Raw genomic sequence first — 16490 nt, forward strand, 5'->3', positions numbered from 1 at the left:
CTCCTGAGATGAGCTAAACTTTACAGTACCTGGGCGGTGAGTGCAGGATTGTCTGTGTTGTAGTATTTTGCCTTTTTCTGACATTGGTTTCATTGGTCCTAGCACAACCGCAGGACGAGGTTCCTAGGTCTGAATACCCGCCTATTGTTTCCTTTTCAGTTCCGATTGTTTATGAAGCATTCCTGTCCAGGAGTACTAGTGGTGCCACTCGGACCCTATTTCTTTCTCTATTTATAAAGTAGAATATGTCACGAAAAAACAACCTTGGAATCAAATTTATAAGTAAAAGCATCCCAGAGTTATTAATACATAAAGTGATAGTGGTCAGATTTGCAAAAAATGCTCCCGTCCTTAGCGTTATAATGGGCTCCGTTTCCAAGGGGTTAAAAGGGATGTTTTACCTCTTATTTGATTTATTACTATATATGATTCCTGTGTAAGCATCTTGTTTGGGTGTAGCCTTTTTGTACACGTATACTACTTTAAAAAAAAATACACTATCCCAAAAACCTTCGAAAAAAAAGGAAGCAATTGATGAAGTCCACTGAATCTGAAGTAGTCCACAGCATACATGTGGAATGTGAAGAAAAAAAAAGACAGAAAAATAGGTAAGTACATTTTGGCGCTCTTAAGTTATGGTGGCTGTGTTCACACACAGCTTTTTGTAACATGCCTTTAAATTAAATAAATAAATAAATAAATGAAAAAAACTATAAAAAAAAAAAAGCTGTATGTAAAGCATCAAATACTACATCTAGGCTCCTGTCTGCTGTAAAATTTTTAAGTGTGGCCTCTATTGATCATAATGTCACTAGAGGTGGGGCTTTAGAGGATTGAAGCACAGACAGGAGCCAGGCGGGTAAGTGGACGTCTCTTTGCTGTATACCGTATACAGCAATCTATACAGACAGGGTTAAATAGTAATTTTCAGCAGTAAGGTACTGTGTGCATTGCTGCTCACTGTATGTACAAAAGAACTGGGTGTAGAAATGGCACACTGCAGTACTATCATCACTGCCATGCTTATGATGGTAGGCACTACATGTGGGCATACAAATACACACATTTAACGTCAGTAGCACACTAGGGATTATTTATATATATATATATATATATATATACAGCAACAGGAGAATACAGCAGCACACTGCTAGCACAATGGTATATATAAAACATGAGTATACATGAGTACATAGATAGAACATGAAAAGCTATACAGCTGTAATGCAATAAATGAAAATATGAAATTATGAAATTATGAGGTACTTAGCTTGCAAATTTGGCGGCCAAATAGCTTCGACCGTCCCACCACGGTAAGGTGACCTCATTCTGGGACGGACCCTACACTATGAATATGCCTCTGTGTGAACAGCTCAGCAGGCATTGCAAGATCTGAAACATCCAAGGCACCTTATATACACCTAATAGAGGTGGGTGGAGTGCAAGAGCCAACATGAAGGTAGCCACTCCCCCGTATGTGTAATACAACCAAAGAAAAGCCAGGTCTCTATATAATAGTTTGGAATCAATAGTGCTGGCCAACTTATTCTTTGGTTGTATTACACATACGGGGGAGTGGCTACCTCCATGTTGTCTCTTGCACCCCACCCACCTCTATTAGGTGTATATAAGGTGCCTTGGATGTTTCAGATCTTGCAATGCCTGCTGAGCTGTTCATACAGAGGCATATTCATAGTGTAGGGTCCATCCCAGAATGAGGTCACCTTACCGTGGTGGGAAGGTCCAAGCTATTTGGCTGCCAAATTTGCAAACTAAGTACCTCATAATTTCATATTTTCATTTATTGCATTACAGCTGTATAGCTTTTCATGTTCTATCTATATACTCATGCAAACTCATGTTTTATCTATATATTTGTGCTAGCAGTGTGCTGCTGTATTCTCCTGTTGCTGTATATTTAGCCCAGCAGCCTCCACCTGTAAGCCAGGTCTCTATATAATAGTTTGGAATCAATAGTGCTGGCCAACTTATTCTTTGGTTGTATTACACATACGGGGGAGTGGCTACCACCATGTTGGCTCTTGCACCCCACCCACCTCTATTAGGTGTATATAAGGTGCCTTGGATGTTTCAGATCTTGCAATGCCTGCTGAGCTGTTCATACAGAGGCATATTCATAGTGTAGGGTCCGTCCCAGAATGAGGTCACCTTACCGTGGTGGGATGGTCCAAGCTATTTGGCTGCCAAATTTGCAAGCTAAGTACCTCATAATTTCATAATTTCATATTTTCATTTATTGCATAACAGCTGTATAGCTTTTCATGTTCTATCTATATCCTCATGTATACTCAAGTTTTATCTATATCTTTGTGCTAGCAGTGTGCTGCTGTATTCTCCTGTTGCTGTATATTTAGCCCAGCAGCCTTCACCTGTAAGCCAGGTCTCTATATAATAGTTTGGAATCAATAGTGCTGGCCAACTTATTCTTTGGTTTTATATATATATATATATATATATATATATATATATATATGCAAAGAGGAGGAGAAGCACTGTGTACAAGGATTCCAGATCCATCTGGGTGCTCAGCTTCAGGAGCAGACCAACTCCCAATAAAATATCCAAAGTAAGGTAGACGCGGCACTCCAGGATGAAAATAAACGTGGTATTTATTCACTCATCTGTGTAAAGCAAAGTTTCGGCTTGACAATGAAGCCTTTCTCAAGTATATGCTTATGAAGAAATATAAAATCTCATCCCTTCCCCAATATCGCGCCACACCCCTACCCCTTAATTCCCTGGTTGAACTTGATGGACATATGTCTTTTTTCGACCGTACTATGTAACTATACACACACACAAACACACACACACACACACACATATATATATATATATATATATATATATATATATATATATATAGCTAGATAGATATGCCAATAGTTAATAGCTTTGAATATAAATTATGTCTTTTTACCTCTTGCATAGAGGTTTTTTTATTTTTTTATTTTATTTTTTATTATAATACATTTCTTTGAATCATTTTTACATAGTGAGATGCTCACATTACAATCTCACCAAAATATGATACTTTCTTTATAGCACACATTTTGTTGATGTGGCTTTAAAGGGGTCATCTTCTTTCTTTCAAAAAGAGCCCCACACCTGTCCATAGGTTGTGTGTGGTATTACCACATGGCCCCATTCCCTTCAATGGAACTGAATTGCAATAACAAACTGAGTACAAGAGTAGCACTATTTCTGGAAGAAAGCAGCCACGTTTTTTTATTCCTGCATAACCCATTTAATTAGATAATACGTTTACATTTTAATTAAAAAAAAAAACATAGAAAGAGATTCCCCTCATTCATATTGGCACACATAGAAAACATACATAGAAGAATTCCTCAATTGTAGTCTTCTGATTTTATTTAAAATGATTCACTCTTTTCCAAAGTTTCTATTTTTTTTTTCTTTTTTGCTTTACAGAATCAAAAATAACAAAAGTAATACAATAATAATTACAATAGGTACATGTAAAAATAAAATTAAGCACAATTTAATTATTATTTCACAAATTAAATTTATTAATTTAACACAAAATTGAATGAGAAGAGAAACTGTACATATCTATGGGTACAACATGCTATTTTTTGTACAATACGGCTGAAATATTCACTGTTACTTGAACTGTTAAAAGAATAAAATAAAGAATCCCTGTGTATTTTCCTTAAGAAAAAGATGCAGAGTCCACCAGTTACTAATTCTAGCAGCAGTGTGAGTCCATAGTGTGCCGGGGGCGGGGGGGGGTTGTCATGTCTGTTAAAATTGTAAATTGAGAGGTAAATTAAAGTAGCACTCCAGATTTTTTTTTCTTTGATTAAGTCTACCCAATATGGTATTATTATTAATTAACAAATAACATATACTCCCGATTATCAGGATTAGTTACTGTAACCATGTTATCTGTATTTTCAGTTCAGTGGGCTATCCTTGGGGCGACTTTTCCAGATGTCCTGCTTTTGCATCTCTATGTGGTCACGTGATGTTGGGGTAATGTTAAGAATTAATTTACATCAACTTTGAGATATAGCTTTCGGGGGCCTGTTGAGTTTGATAGTAATAATGTAGTCTACTAGTGACAACATTCAGTCCATTTTCTGAGCATACATGGTTTCTGTGCAGGTATCACACAAAACAGAATGTGTTCAGGGAATTGACCAATCAAAGTCATTAGCAGACAACTTGGTCCATTAAACTCAATTGGCCCACCATGTGTATGCAGCAATATTTGATGGCATACTTTTTCCCAATATGCCAAAGTATATCCAGAATGTACAGCCCCACACTTGCAGGTGAGTCAGAAGTGGGTCTACCCAGTAAATGATTACTATACCTACTAAACAGACTCAAAGCATTTCCAGGGGGTCTCTGCTGGATCATCTTATACAATATAAAGGTTCTGGCTGAAAAGAAAATATACTAATATAGAATTTATCTGATATATTTTGGCACAATATATGTCTATTGATTAAAAAAAGTCAGAGTGCTTCTTTAATTTCAAGAAAATTGTACAAAAAGAAAATTCAACCCATACATTTAGAGTTAATACATTTATACAGCTTTCAGGAGAGCAAAGTCACATGTGCTTGTGTTTTTGTTTAAAGTGTGTAAAGAGTGCTTACTGTAGTCATTTCTAGGCAGCATCTGGGAATAACATGTAGTTGCCCTTCAAGTCTATCAACAAACCATAGACTGCCATGATGTAGTAGTCCATAGTCATAAAACAGTCTGTCAATATGGCAAATCTGAGGAATACTTGTCTGTCCCACAGTTTTTCAGTTCTAGGTATGAATCTTTGTCCCAAATTCTTGTATTTATTGTGAGTAGAGTTTTGCACACAATACTATTCCCAAATATGTAATCCTGGGTACCTCCAAACCAGAGGTGTACTTATGTTGGTTGCTTCCCTCTAAAGTGGATCTGCCACTAATTTTAGGCTGAATAGTGATGGGTACTGTCTTAGCCAGTGATTGTTAGCCATCACTGTTAAACACAAGATAGCTGTCTCATAAGGTTAAGGCTGGTGTTAAGGAGGACTTAGTGCCAAGAAAAAAATGTCCAGAGGTTGGAGATGGGGCTCAATTTGGGAAATCGTGGGGGTCCCAGAGGTCAAACCCCCTAACGAGATTGGACACTTATCCCCTGTCCTGTGTAGTACTCCTTTTTAACATACCTCAAATACTGGTCCCGGTGGCAGGGTAAGTGTTTACATTTTGTGGCAACTTTGATGCCTGAGACTTGCCCCGTGACTATTGTGATCATAAGACAAGTTTGACGGAATTTTCATAGACTTACCACTGAGACCATCATTGGAGGTACGCATTAAAGGGGTTATCCAAATAGAACTACTTTCATTTAAAAAAAACAGCACCACATTTGTCCTCAGGTTGTGTGTGGTACTGCAGCTCGGCTGCAATACCACACACAAACAGAGGACAAGAGTGGTGCTATTTTTAGAAAAAATTTGCTCTGATTTTCCAATCTTGAATAACCCTTGATGTTAAAGGGGTACTCTGCCCAAGACATCTTATCCCCTATTCAAAGGTTAGGGGATAAGATGCCTGATCGCAGGGGGCCCGCCGCTGGGGACCCCAGTGATCTCTGCAGTGCCACCCTGCCATCATCATTACAGAGCAAACTATCCTTTGGATAGGGGATAAGATGTCTGGGACGGAGTATCCATTTAATTTGCTGTATAGTTATGTAACTGATTTGTCTTTTTTATTTTAGATTATTTTTCTGAAACCATATTTGTGCCGGTCTGGAAAAATAAAAAGAATGAGCAATAGTGTCAAAGTTTAGAGAATGGGAAACCATTTTATTTAACTGGCAAAGAAAAAACTTTGTAAGATGTTATTGACACTTGACATCTGTGTTTGGTCTTAACAAATGTTACTATATATATATATATATATATATATATATATATATATATATATATAAAACACCTATCTACATATTTATAACTAACACTTTGATAAGGCACTGCACAAGAGTTTGTACACACGCCGTCCTGCACGTCTGATCTACCAAGGCTTTGCTAGCTCAATAAAATTTACCTAAACAATATGTAAACAAATCCATTATTACAAATTTACACACAAACAAATCTTTCTGTACATGATTGTCGCAGTGATGTACATATTTCTATTTTAAATTACAGTATACATACTTTAGATCAGAGGTAGGCAACCTATCGATTGCTTGATGTGGGCAAAAGCAATCCCAGAAACCTCGTTTGGAATCTGTAGGAAACCCTAGATTGCCTACATCTGCTTTCGACTCTATTGCCCAAAGTCATTTTTTAAATTACAAAGATGGGTCCTTGGTGCCATCTTTGTTCTACTATAGCTCTGTACGTCAAGCTGAAGTGTCCATCCATAAATAAGACATAAAAACTTTCTAGGGCACTATACTAAAGAGACTTTAGCATAGCTGTTTAATGTGCAGTAAAACCTGCCATTCCACAGTCAACTTTCCTTATGTGGAAATCATGAAGCCTATAAAGGAGTTGCAAGGTCTTAGTTTCCATTTTCTTCACAGGTACGAACCCTTTTGTTTTGCCTGTGGAGCTATAATGAAGACCAGTGTTCTTTATGTTAGGTATTTTTCCCTTTTAAGTCCTATTGCTTAAATTATCAGCAGTGTATCAAACAGAAGATAAGCGCTTCCGGTTGAAATTGCATTTCAGCAATGTTGCACAGGGACACCGGAACATCTGTTTCATGTAACCCATCAGCAGGGTTTATTTGTGTTCGGAAACAAAGTGCTGCTTTCCTGCTACAAGTATTCAAGTTCCAATGCGTGGTGCAGTGCCATTAAATCTGAATGGCTTGTTATTCTCCAGAATGGCATCGAATGCTGAAACAAATACAAAAAGAGAGCTGAAATTTTGACATAGGGTATAAATAGATAGAAAGATATCTTTGAGGGTGCGCAGATAGTGCTCCCTTAAATCTTGAATAGAGAATGCATTCAGATGTGCACTTTGAACAACCAACACTTTCAAACTAGGGGCAAGAATATATAATATAATATTTTTTATTTAATTTTTTACTTTATTTGACATGGTTTTCACAGTGGCGTCAGAATCGGGAGGGAAATTCCAGTGTGTGAACAGAGCACTAGAAATACATATTTCTGCTACTAAGCTGAGACTTTGATCAGTTATTCAAAAATATCGGTGAAAATAAATTACTAATCCAGTATATATTAATAGTATTAAACTTGCAGGTATTTTGAACTACCCTGCCTCATCTGTATGAAGTCTCTAGTTAATAATAATAATAATAATAATAACAATGTGCAATGACCGATTAATATATAGCAGACATCTTATATTTCTGTAATAAAGCCCCTCAGGATTCCATTGGGGTTTAGCTGTTTTTGATTACAAATAAATAGCCAAATCCCCAATGAGCACTTTTGGGTTCTCACATATGTCACCTGTCTTCTCTAAAAAGGTTTGTAAGATATAATAAATATAAATTTCAAATCTTTTGAGAAGAGACAAAAGGGCATATTTGAGAGCCAAAAACTGCTTAGGATTGTGACACACACATAATGAAATCCTACCCCCATGTTATAGCCTAGGTTATTCCTAACATATTTATAAATCACTTAATTTACAATAATTGGTAATTTCTCCTGAAAAATCCCTAAAGTGTTGGCCTCTAGGCATATCACTTCCCATTAATCTGCTGTATGCTACCTGTTGTTAGGCTCAGTCAATCTCTAGTAACAGAGAAAACAGGACAGAACATTGAAAGTTGGGGTGGGGCTTGGCTTGTGTTATGTGCAGGTGAGAGAGACAGAGCCAAGACTGTGTACCTGCAATCTGTGAGCCTTTGTACCCTGTCAGAGGATCCACACTATGCTTAAAAGGTATGTGAAGGTTTCCCTTAGATTAAAGGGTCTAGGTCTGGCAGGAGTTCCTTGTATAAATATCAGTGTCAGTACTACTGTATATAAACAGTACTGCCTACTGAATGTAATCTCCTGTTTCTCTCCGTTTAGTCTGCAGACCTATCATCATCAGCTGCAGCCGATCAGTGCTTAGTGTAACCCCTTCCTGGCTGTGCTACTGTAGTTTCTTTGCTTTCTGCCCATATAATACCTTGCAAACCCAATGTATCAGTAACCCTCTCTTACCCTCACATGCCATCAATAGCACTAAATATACTTAAATCTTCCCCTAGCACAGTGCCAGCCTATTCACCGGCACTATGTCATGGCATAGCAGAGAGGACTAGGTGCTTTCCTGTATTTGATCAGACAAGTAAAGAAAAGGATGCACCTGTGTTTCTACTGCTGGCGATCAACCTTTCTATGGTCCTTCCCCCCTTAAATTGTAGAGAATGGGGGAGCTCAATAACAGCAAAAATTACCTTGTTGCCACTCTAAAGGGTTATTGCACTAAAATAATTCTGATTTTTTTAAATATTTTGAACCACAGGTATTTCTTAACGAAAAAGTATCATCATATTAGTTTCTCACCTTTTTGGCTCCTTGCTCTTCCTCTGCACCATCTCCAACTACAACATAGACTACTTTTCTTCCAAACCTCTGAACTATCCTTTCAAAGCAGCTTTCTTTACCTATGCAAAATAAGGTGTTTAGAGTTTTATATAGAGGGAGAGAGATTTATATATACTTTTATGGCTCCAATTTATTATCTAAATAATTAAACCAAAACATATATTATCTATGGGAAATGTTTGGAAATGTCTCAGATATGAACCAGTAATTTCTAAAATAACTTTATAATATATGTTCTGTTTTGACTCCTAACCAGAGGCCATCATCTATGCAATTTTTAGTCCAAATTGTCATGAAGAACAACATATTCATTGTGCCATGGTACCTCCAGCCGTTGCAAAACTACAACTCCCAGCATGCCTAGACAGCCAAAGGTTGTCCGGGTATGCTGGGAGTTGTAGTTTTGCAACAGCTTGTGGTACCCTGTTTGGGAAACACTGTTGTAGTGATTTGAATTCTTGAGGAATAGTGTTTACATCAGAGATTATACAGTAATATACACAGTTTTACATTATATGATCTTTATAATGCTTTAATATCATAATTCCAATACCAAGGAATTTTCAGGACAGATCCACAACATACAATATGTTGAGCATCAAGATCTACAATGTATTTAAGTAAGTAATACATGGTATTTACAGAGCCATTTTTTTATAGATCATGTGGGAGATTTATCATTGAATTTAGAGCTTTTTCTTTTGCTTACTCTGCGCAACCCAAATGTTGAATGTGCGCCTAAGCACTATTTTTTGCGACTTTTGTCGGTACGCATAAAGTAGCAAACAACCTTAGGCTAAGTTCACACTGCTGTTCACATCCGTCCCGTTCAGGGTTTGTTTGGGACTTTTTTTCCTTGCATAGAATGGACCCTGAAATGGGACAAAACATACAACGAAAACTGCCGGATTCCGACGGACCCCATTTACTTGTATGGGGTCCTTCAGGGATTTGGTAGTTTACTAGGGGAAAAAAATGTGAACAGTTTTTTTCCTCTGCTTAACTTGTTGACGGAACTCCAACAACTCCAACGGCAATGTGAACCTAGTCTTACCTAAGCAACTTTCAGTTTTCAATCTGCAGTGTTCACAAATTTATGAAGTGCAAGTGTCGCACATAGGCTTAAAAAAAAGTTGCAAACCTGTTCAAAAAGTCGCAAACCTAAGCCAGGTCAGACTAGGCTTACAAAACTGCCTTTGGAAGCAGGGCCGGTACTACCTATAGGCAAAATAGGCAGCCGCCTAGATCTCCCTCTTGATGGGGTGTTGCTCTGTTCGCCACAAGAAAGTTACAGTAGACAACCACTATCTGAACCATTCACTCAACCATCTCAGCCAGCAGCACCACAATACCGCCCCCTCACATGTGTCACCCCAGTAGTAAGGTAATTACATAAGGAGGGGGGTTTGTTACAGTGTGTCACCCTAGTAGTAAGGAGGGTACATGAGGAGTAGGTTTGTTACAGTGTGTCACCCCAGTAGTATGGTGATTACATAAGGAGGGGGTTTGTTACAGTGTTTCACCCCAGTAGTAAGGACATTACATGAGGAGGAGGTTTGTTACAGTGTGTCACCCCAATAGTAAGGTGATTACATGGGGAGGAGGTTTGTAACAGTATGTCTCCCCTGTAGTAAGGTAGGGCATGTCAAAAGGGCAGGTCAATGGGCGGAGTCAAGGGGGCGGCAAAATTAGCTTTTGCCTAGGGTGGCAAAAATCCTTGCAACAGCCCTGGGCAGAGGGCACTTTTTGTTTTTTTTATATTATAACAATACAGAGACCACCAATCATTCCCCAAAAACATATGGTACAAGAGCATACAGAGTAGCAAATGATATGACAAAGACAAGCATAATAAGGTAAGGTAAGGTAAGTTATTCTTTAGTCAAGAGTTGTACCATTTGTTGGAGTGGAACTGGCTTGTTCTGGGAATGAAGGGTAGAAAAAGTCTCACAAAAAGTCGCAACTGCAGGAAACATACAAAATGGTGTTCTGGAGTGATTTATTGTTTTTTTTGCTTAAGTGCGCCAAATTTATCAACCCCGCTTGATAGTATGATATGATAATATGTTGCACATAAGCAAAAACAAAGCAAAAAAAAATCAAAACTCACTTAGACAACAATGGTAAATCTCTTTTAAAGGGGTATTCCGGGCAAAAACATTTTATCCCCTATACAAAGGATAGGGGATAAGTTGTCTTATCGTGGTGGGCCCACTGCTGAGACCCCCACGATCTCCCTGCAGCACACGCATTCTATGCGGAGACTGCATCTCTAGTTTTGGAAACCTCTGAGTTTCCGGGACTGGAGACGTGACATCACGCCATGCCCCCTCCATTCATGTCTATGGGAGGGGGCGTGATGGCTGTCATGCCCCCTCCCATAGATATGAATGGAGGGGGCGTGGCGGGACGTCACTTCCCCAGTCCCGGAAACTCAAAGGTTTCCGAAACTGGAGATTCAGCACCCGCATAGAATGTGGGTGCTGCAGGGAGATCGCGGGGGTCTCAACAGCGGGCCCCCTGTGATCAGACATTTTATCCCCTATCCTTTGGATAGGGGATAAAATATTTTTGCCCGGAATACCCCTTTAAGCAGTTCTTGACTGTTAAATTACAATGTAAATATATACATAATACTACATTATTACATTACTCACCTATTTTAGTTGCACTATAGATATTTTCAATAGGAAAGACTATGCCTAATCCATACAGCAAGACCTTCGCTAGTGCTGGTATAAGTTGAGTAGTTGTGACTAGTACATTTACACAGTTTGTCCTGTAAGACAACACGTACAATGTATGAGCGACTATGGTCAACAATAGCACATTATTTTGTGTATCAAAGTATATTGCTCAGTTGGTTCTATGTATTTAGAAAAATTACCTGGAGTGAATTAATGTAAGAGCTTTTAGTGCAAGAGTTAACCATGAATCTGTCAAAGCTTCGATCTCGGCTCTTAGCTGTAACCAGGCTTCCCTCTTTGCTGGGCCAAGCAAACCTGTAAAAACACAAAGAATTGGGTTAATGCAACATTACAGTTTTGCTTTGAAAGAATTATTCCGGGTGAGTGAGCGCCACCACACCTTTCTATTTTAGCCTATGACAAAGGCAATGCCAAATAACACAAAAACAGCTTATCCTTTAATTAAAGGTTGTGTCTCATCAGGACAAGCCCTCTCCATATGCAATATTAGGGCATATAGATGAGGAAAAAACAGCTGCTCTGGCTCCGGTGGACTTGAGCCATCCATCTATTATATAAGCAAACATGCAATTATATGTCCACCATGCAAGACTGCAGGGGAAATAAGCAGAAAGCTGGGCATTGGGGTGGGGGAACTCCCAGCATGCTTCTATGTATGTACAGGAATAAATATTATCAGGTGTTCTGTCAGGTCTCATATTCAGGACCAACTGTATATGAGGCAGAAACACTAACACAGGCTACACTGTTGTCTATGAAAGAATTTCTATATGCCAGTAAATTATAAGTAGAATAAAAATGGTAGAAATTTTTTTTTAAATGTCATATAGTTAGAAAGTTTTAAAATAAAAACATTGTTCAATGCACTTTATTAAATAAACATCACAAACGAGTATATTCCAAAGACATATTTAGTATACCTAGAACTGTGCCAAACCAGACGAATACAGAGAATGAATTATTTAATGGAAATTGGTAAATATCATAGATTAAAATGGTACCGTGTTTTTTTTTTTGCATTTAACTCTGAAAAGTTGTTACAAATAAAACATTTACTAAAACTTCAGCTAATCTTGCAAGATAAAAAAAATAATGCTGCTTTAGCCATAAATGTGTGAAGACAAAAACAAAAAACAAAAAATCTGTGCATCTTAAAAAGCAGATAGGAAAAAAAAAATGTATGCCTGGAATGATCATGAGAAACCTTATCTGTATATGGACCTCTCTTAGGCTAAGTTTCTACTCAGTTTTCTTGTGGCCGTAAAAAACATAAGTAAAAAAATGGCAGAAAAAAATGCCACAGCATTTTCCTGTTTGGAGTTTTTTTCTTGCATTTTTCTGCCATTTTTTTGCGTTTGAGTGGAAATTGCATTTTTGGCCCCTTTGACGCTTTTGACATTTTCTAAATTTGTTGGGTACCAAAAGAAAAAAGAAAAAAAAGGATGTAAACATTTTTTTAATGAAATTTGCATTTTTATAACTACATTTTAATAAATTTTTTACAAAGTGTGTGTGCTTGACTTTTTTTTCTCTATTTTTTTTTTTTTTATCTTTTTGGTGGTACTACTACCCCCAGTATGGAACAGACTGTTCCATGATGGGAGTAGTAGTACCTGTACTAATAGACATATCGCCCTGGGTGTCACTCCTGACACCTAATGCAATCGTCCATAATATAGCTGAGATGCGGAGAAGTTCTATACAGTACTCGCATCTCTGCACTATACTCCGGGCCAGCCAGTGATGTGAATAGAAATTCACATCACTCATTCACATTTTCCGCCCAGAGTGGGGATTGGCCGGATGGTGGCAGCCAATCCCCGCTCTCAGCGGGAAATATGAATATGAGTGATGTTCTATTCTTATCACAGGCCGGCCGGAGTATAGTGCAGAGATGCGAGCGCTAAAATAGAGTGAAATAATGCCAAAAGGATTTAAAAAATAAAAAACACCAAACTAAAAAACACAAAGTGGAAAAAGAATTTACAGATTTCTCATCATTTTACAGCTAACATCTGGCAGCAGTGTTTTTTCGGTGAAAAAACACCATGGGGGGGGCGTTTTGGCATTTCTTTGGGGAAAAACGCACACACAAAAAAATAAAAATAAACAAGAAACTTATCCTTAAGCTGCTGACAGGTCCTTTATAAATGACAAGGACAGTGACATACACATTAATGTGCACATGTGCTGAGTTTTTTGGTATAAATGGCAAAAAATGTCACTGGCATTTTTGGTATTGGCGTACAGGAACTACTGATGTTGACAGAGAAGTCATAAATGGCATAAAAATGAATAGGAAAAAAATCCTGTACATGTACTTACCTCCAACATTATTTTTATAGGTACTATAGATTTCTTTTACTCTTCTATAACGAAAAGCCAATTTTCTCATCCAGTCTACACCACCTCGAACCCCTGTTGCAAGGCAGAGGTTTGCACTTGTTGCTGCTGCTGGAAAACCATCTGTCCCAAAGTTATATGTGCTATGCAAGAAGAAAGATAAACATGTTTAAGATAAGGTAGAAATTCCCAGTACAGAATTTTGTACATTAATAAGTCATTTGGTCTCTTTGGAAAATGGGGAAAGCCATTCTAAGTTTAACTCAGAAGCAAAATGCCAATAGGGCTTTCCTACCATATATGCATTGTTATTATTATTATTATTATAAGTAGTTAATATAGATTTTTTTTTTTAGGACTCAAGGCCTCCTCCTGTTGAAATACTTACATTCTTCATTAAAGGGGTACTCTAGCCCTAGACATCTTATCTCCTATTCAAAGGATAGGGGATAAGATGTCTGACCGCGGGGGTCCCGCCGCTGGGGACCCCCGCAATCTCTCCTGCAACAACCCCTTGTCATCAGCCTCATGGAGCGAAAAAGGCTCTGTGTCTGATGACTCATGATACAGGGGCCGGAGTATTGTGATGTCACGGCTCCGCCCCCTCATGACTTCACGCCATACCCCCTGAATGCAAGTCTATGGGAGGGGGTGTGGCAGCCATCATGCCCCCTCCCATAGGCTTGCATTGAGGGGACGGGCTGTGTTGTCATGAGGGGGCGGAGCCGTGACGTCACAATACTCTGGCCCCTGTATCGTGAGTCATCTGACACGGATTGATCTTCGCTCCGTGAGGCTGATGACAAGTGGGTGCTGCAGGAGAGATTGCGAGGGTCCCCAGTGGCGGGATCCCTGCTGTCAGACATCTTATCCCCTATCCTTTGAATAGGGGATAAGATGTTTAGGGCCGGAGTACCCCTTTAAATAACTATTCTGGAGTATTTTTTCTTAGAACCCCATGTTATGCAATTCCTCTTTTATTACCCAAATAAATAAATTAATTGGCAGCTCAGTTTTACCAGATTGGCGGGGGGGGGGGGGTATACAATCTGCGCTGACTAAGCCAGGCTGTGTAGGGACACACCACTTAGGTAACATCTAGTTGTCAATTTATTTGGAAATATTTATGAAAAGGAATTTTACAACACAGATCAATGAGAAATAAAAATATTTTTAAAATAAACATATCAAGAGACCTTACAGGTCCTCTTTAAGACAACTTTGATACATTATACCTATTGACATCATAAGCAAAAGCAACTCTTTCTTTTAGCCCATTTATGAAAAGTAAAATATACAAGAAGTTGTGAAGTTGCCATTATCAACCAATCAGATCATATTTCATTTTTATTTTCTATCCTGTACTTGGAAATGAAGGCTGGACCAAATTATTCAACTTCTTGCTTTTCGGTATGTGGGAGTAGCTTTGGCACACAAAAATGTGCCAAATTGTGGAGAATATTTATCACATAAAATAGGTCAACTAGTTTATGGTGTAAATTCAGACTAGACAATCTTAGGCAATGTTCACATTGTATAAAAAATGTAGCCATATTTTCTTATGTGTATCTTTGTGACCTTTTGTCGGCCATAATAAAAAATAAAAAAAATAAGCAGTTTTCTGGGTAATTATAGAAAAAAAACTCTTTTAAAATGTGCAGGAAAAAAAAATATGTCCCACATTTTTTACCCAGTGTAAACATGGCATACACACAATATTTTGGTCAGCATTCTTAACCAAAACCAGGAGTGGAACCACCACAGAAAATGTTTCCACTGTAGAGAAATACTAACCAAAAAACTGAGCAAAATACTATGTGTGAACCTAGCCTTACGAAGTGCCAGATTTTCAGACAACCTAAGCCACTATTATAAATCTGGTGCATTTGAAGTTTAAAGGGTCTAAGAATTAAGCATATCTTAACACATCATAAAATTTCCTGACACATTTTATTTCACAATTTTTTACACATTTCCATCCATAGTCAATGGGCACTTTTTTGTGAATATATATATATATATATATACAGCACGGGAAAATTAGAGCAGCACGTCCCACAATGATGTGATAGCGGTGCAAGCAGCGAGTGGAGCCCCGGTCAAGGCAATTCAGACATCTAGGAAGGATGCCGCAGCACACGGAAGATTCAAAAGTGTAAACAGTGGTTTATTCCATGATAATACAAATTAGCAACGTTTCTGCTGACAAAGGCTGCATTGGCAGCAGAAACGTTGCTAATTTGTATTATCATGGAATAAACCACTGTTTACACTTTTGAATCTTCCGTGTGCTGCGGCATCCTTCCTATATATATATATATATATATATATATATATATATATATATATATAATTTTTTATTTTAAATTTTTTTTGGCAATTACAAACAAAAACGGGCACAAAAAAAATATGTGGAGAAATTTTATGCAGTATGAACTTAGACGTTTTTTATTTAATCTCCCTACCCCACCTCCAAAAAAATATGCATTATCAATGGCTTTATTTTCCAGTAGAAAATCACTTGCAGCACTTCATTTGGTGAAAAAAACGTGAATAGCTTTTATTCCATCATGCAAACAGGATGCAATGTTTCGGTTGCCCTTGCAACCATTATCAAGCATAATACAACAATGACCAGGTGGGGGTATATATATATATATATATATATATATATATATATATATGCAAGACAATAGGCGCTAAATAATTAATCAATTAACTGGATTAAAGTGCATAATATTGAAATACATACATATTTCACAAATATATTAGAACATAAGCATGTATAATGTGCATCATATGGAAGTCAATGTAAAATCATTGTAAAAAAGACAAGCATTATTACAGTATCAAGTGTACAGTGTTAATTACCAT

The 16490-nt window shown here is 37.8% G+C and overlaps 1 protein-coding gene across 12 annotated transcripts in view; it reads right to left on the reverse strand.

Annotated features, from left to right (window-relative positions):
- Positions 1 to 3199: 3199 nt before the first annotated feature.
- EYA1 (EYA transcriptional coactivator and phosphatase 1) overlaps positions 3200 to 16490 on the reverse strand; it is a 95498-nt gene continuing 82207 nt past the window's right edge. For 5 of the 12 annotated variants that reach the window (XM_056522129.1, XM_056522130.1, XM_056522135.1 and 2 more), the window contains 5 exons: positions 13599 to 13759; positions 11453 to 11567; positions 11223 to 11344; positions 8524 to 8624; positions 3200 to 6888 (listed from right to left, as the gene is read on the reverse strand). In XM_056522129.1, the coding sequence (XP_056378104.1) occupies positions 6808 to 6888; positions 8524 to 8624; positions 11223 to 11344; positions 11453 to 11567; positions 13599 to 13759 (580 nt within the window). In that variant the 3' untranslated portion in view covers positions 3200 to 6807. The remainder of the gene's footprint in view (positions 6889 to 8523; positions 8625 to 11222; positions 11345 to 11452; positions 11568 to 13598; positions 13760 to 16490) is intronic. The other 7 variants (XM_056522132.1, XM_056522136.1, XM_056522137.1 and 4 more) reach the window with 2 other exon arrangements.

This window comes from Hyla sarda, chromosome 5, assembly GCF_029499605.1.
Source record: "Hyla sarda isolate aHylSar1 chromosome 5, aHylSar1.hap1, whole genome shotgun sequence".
Taxonomy (NCBI): domain Eukaryota; kingdom Metazoa; phylum Chordata; class Amphibia; order Anura; family Hylidae; genus Hyla; species Hyla sarda.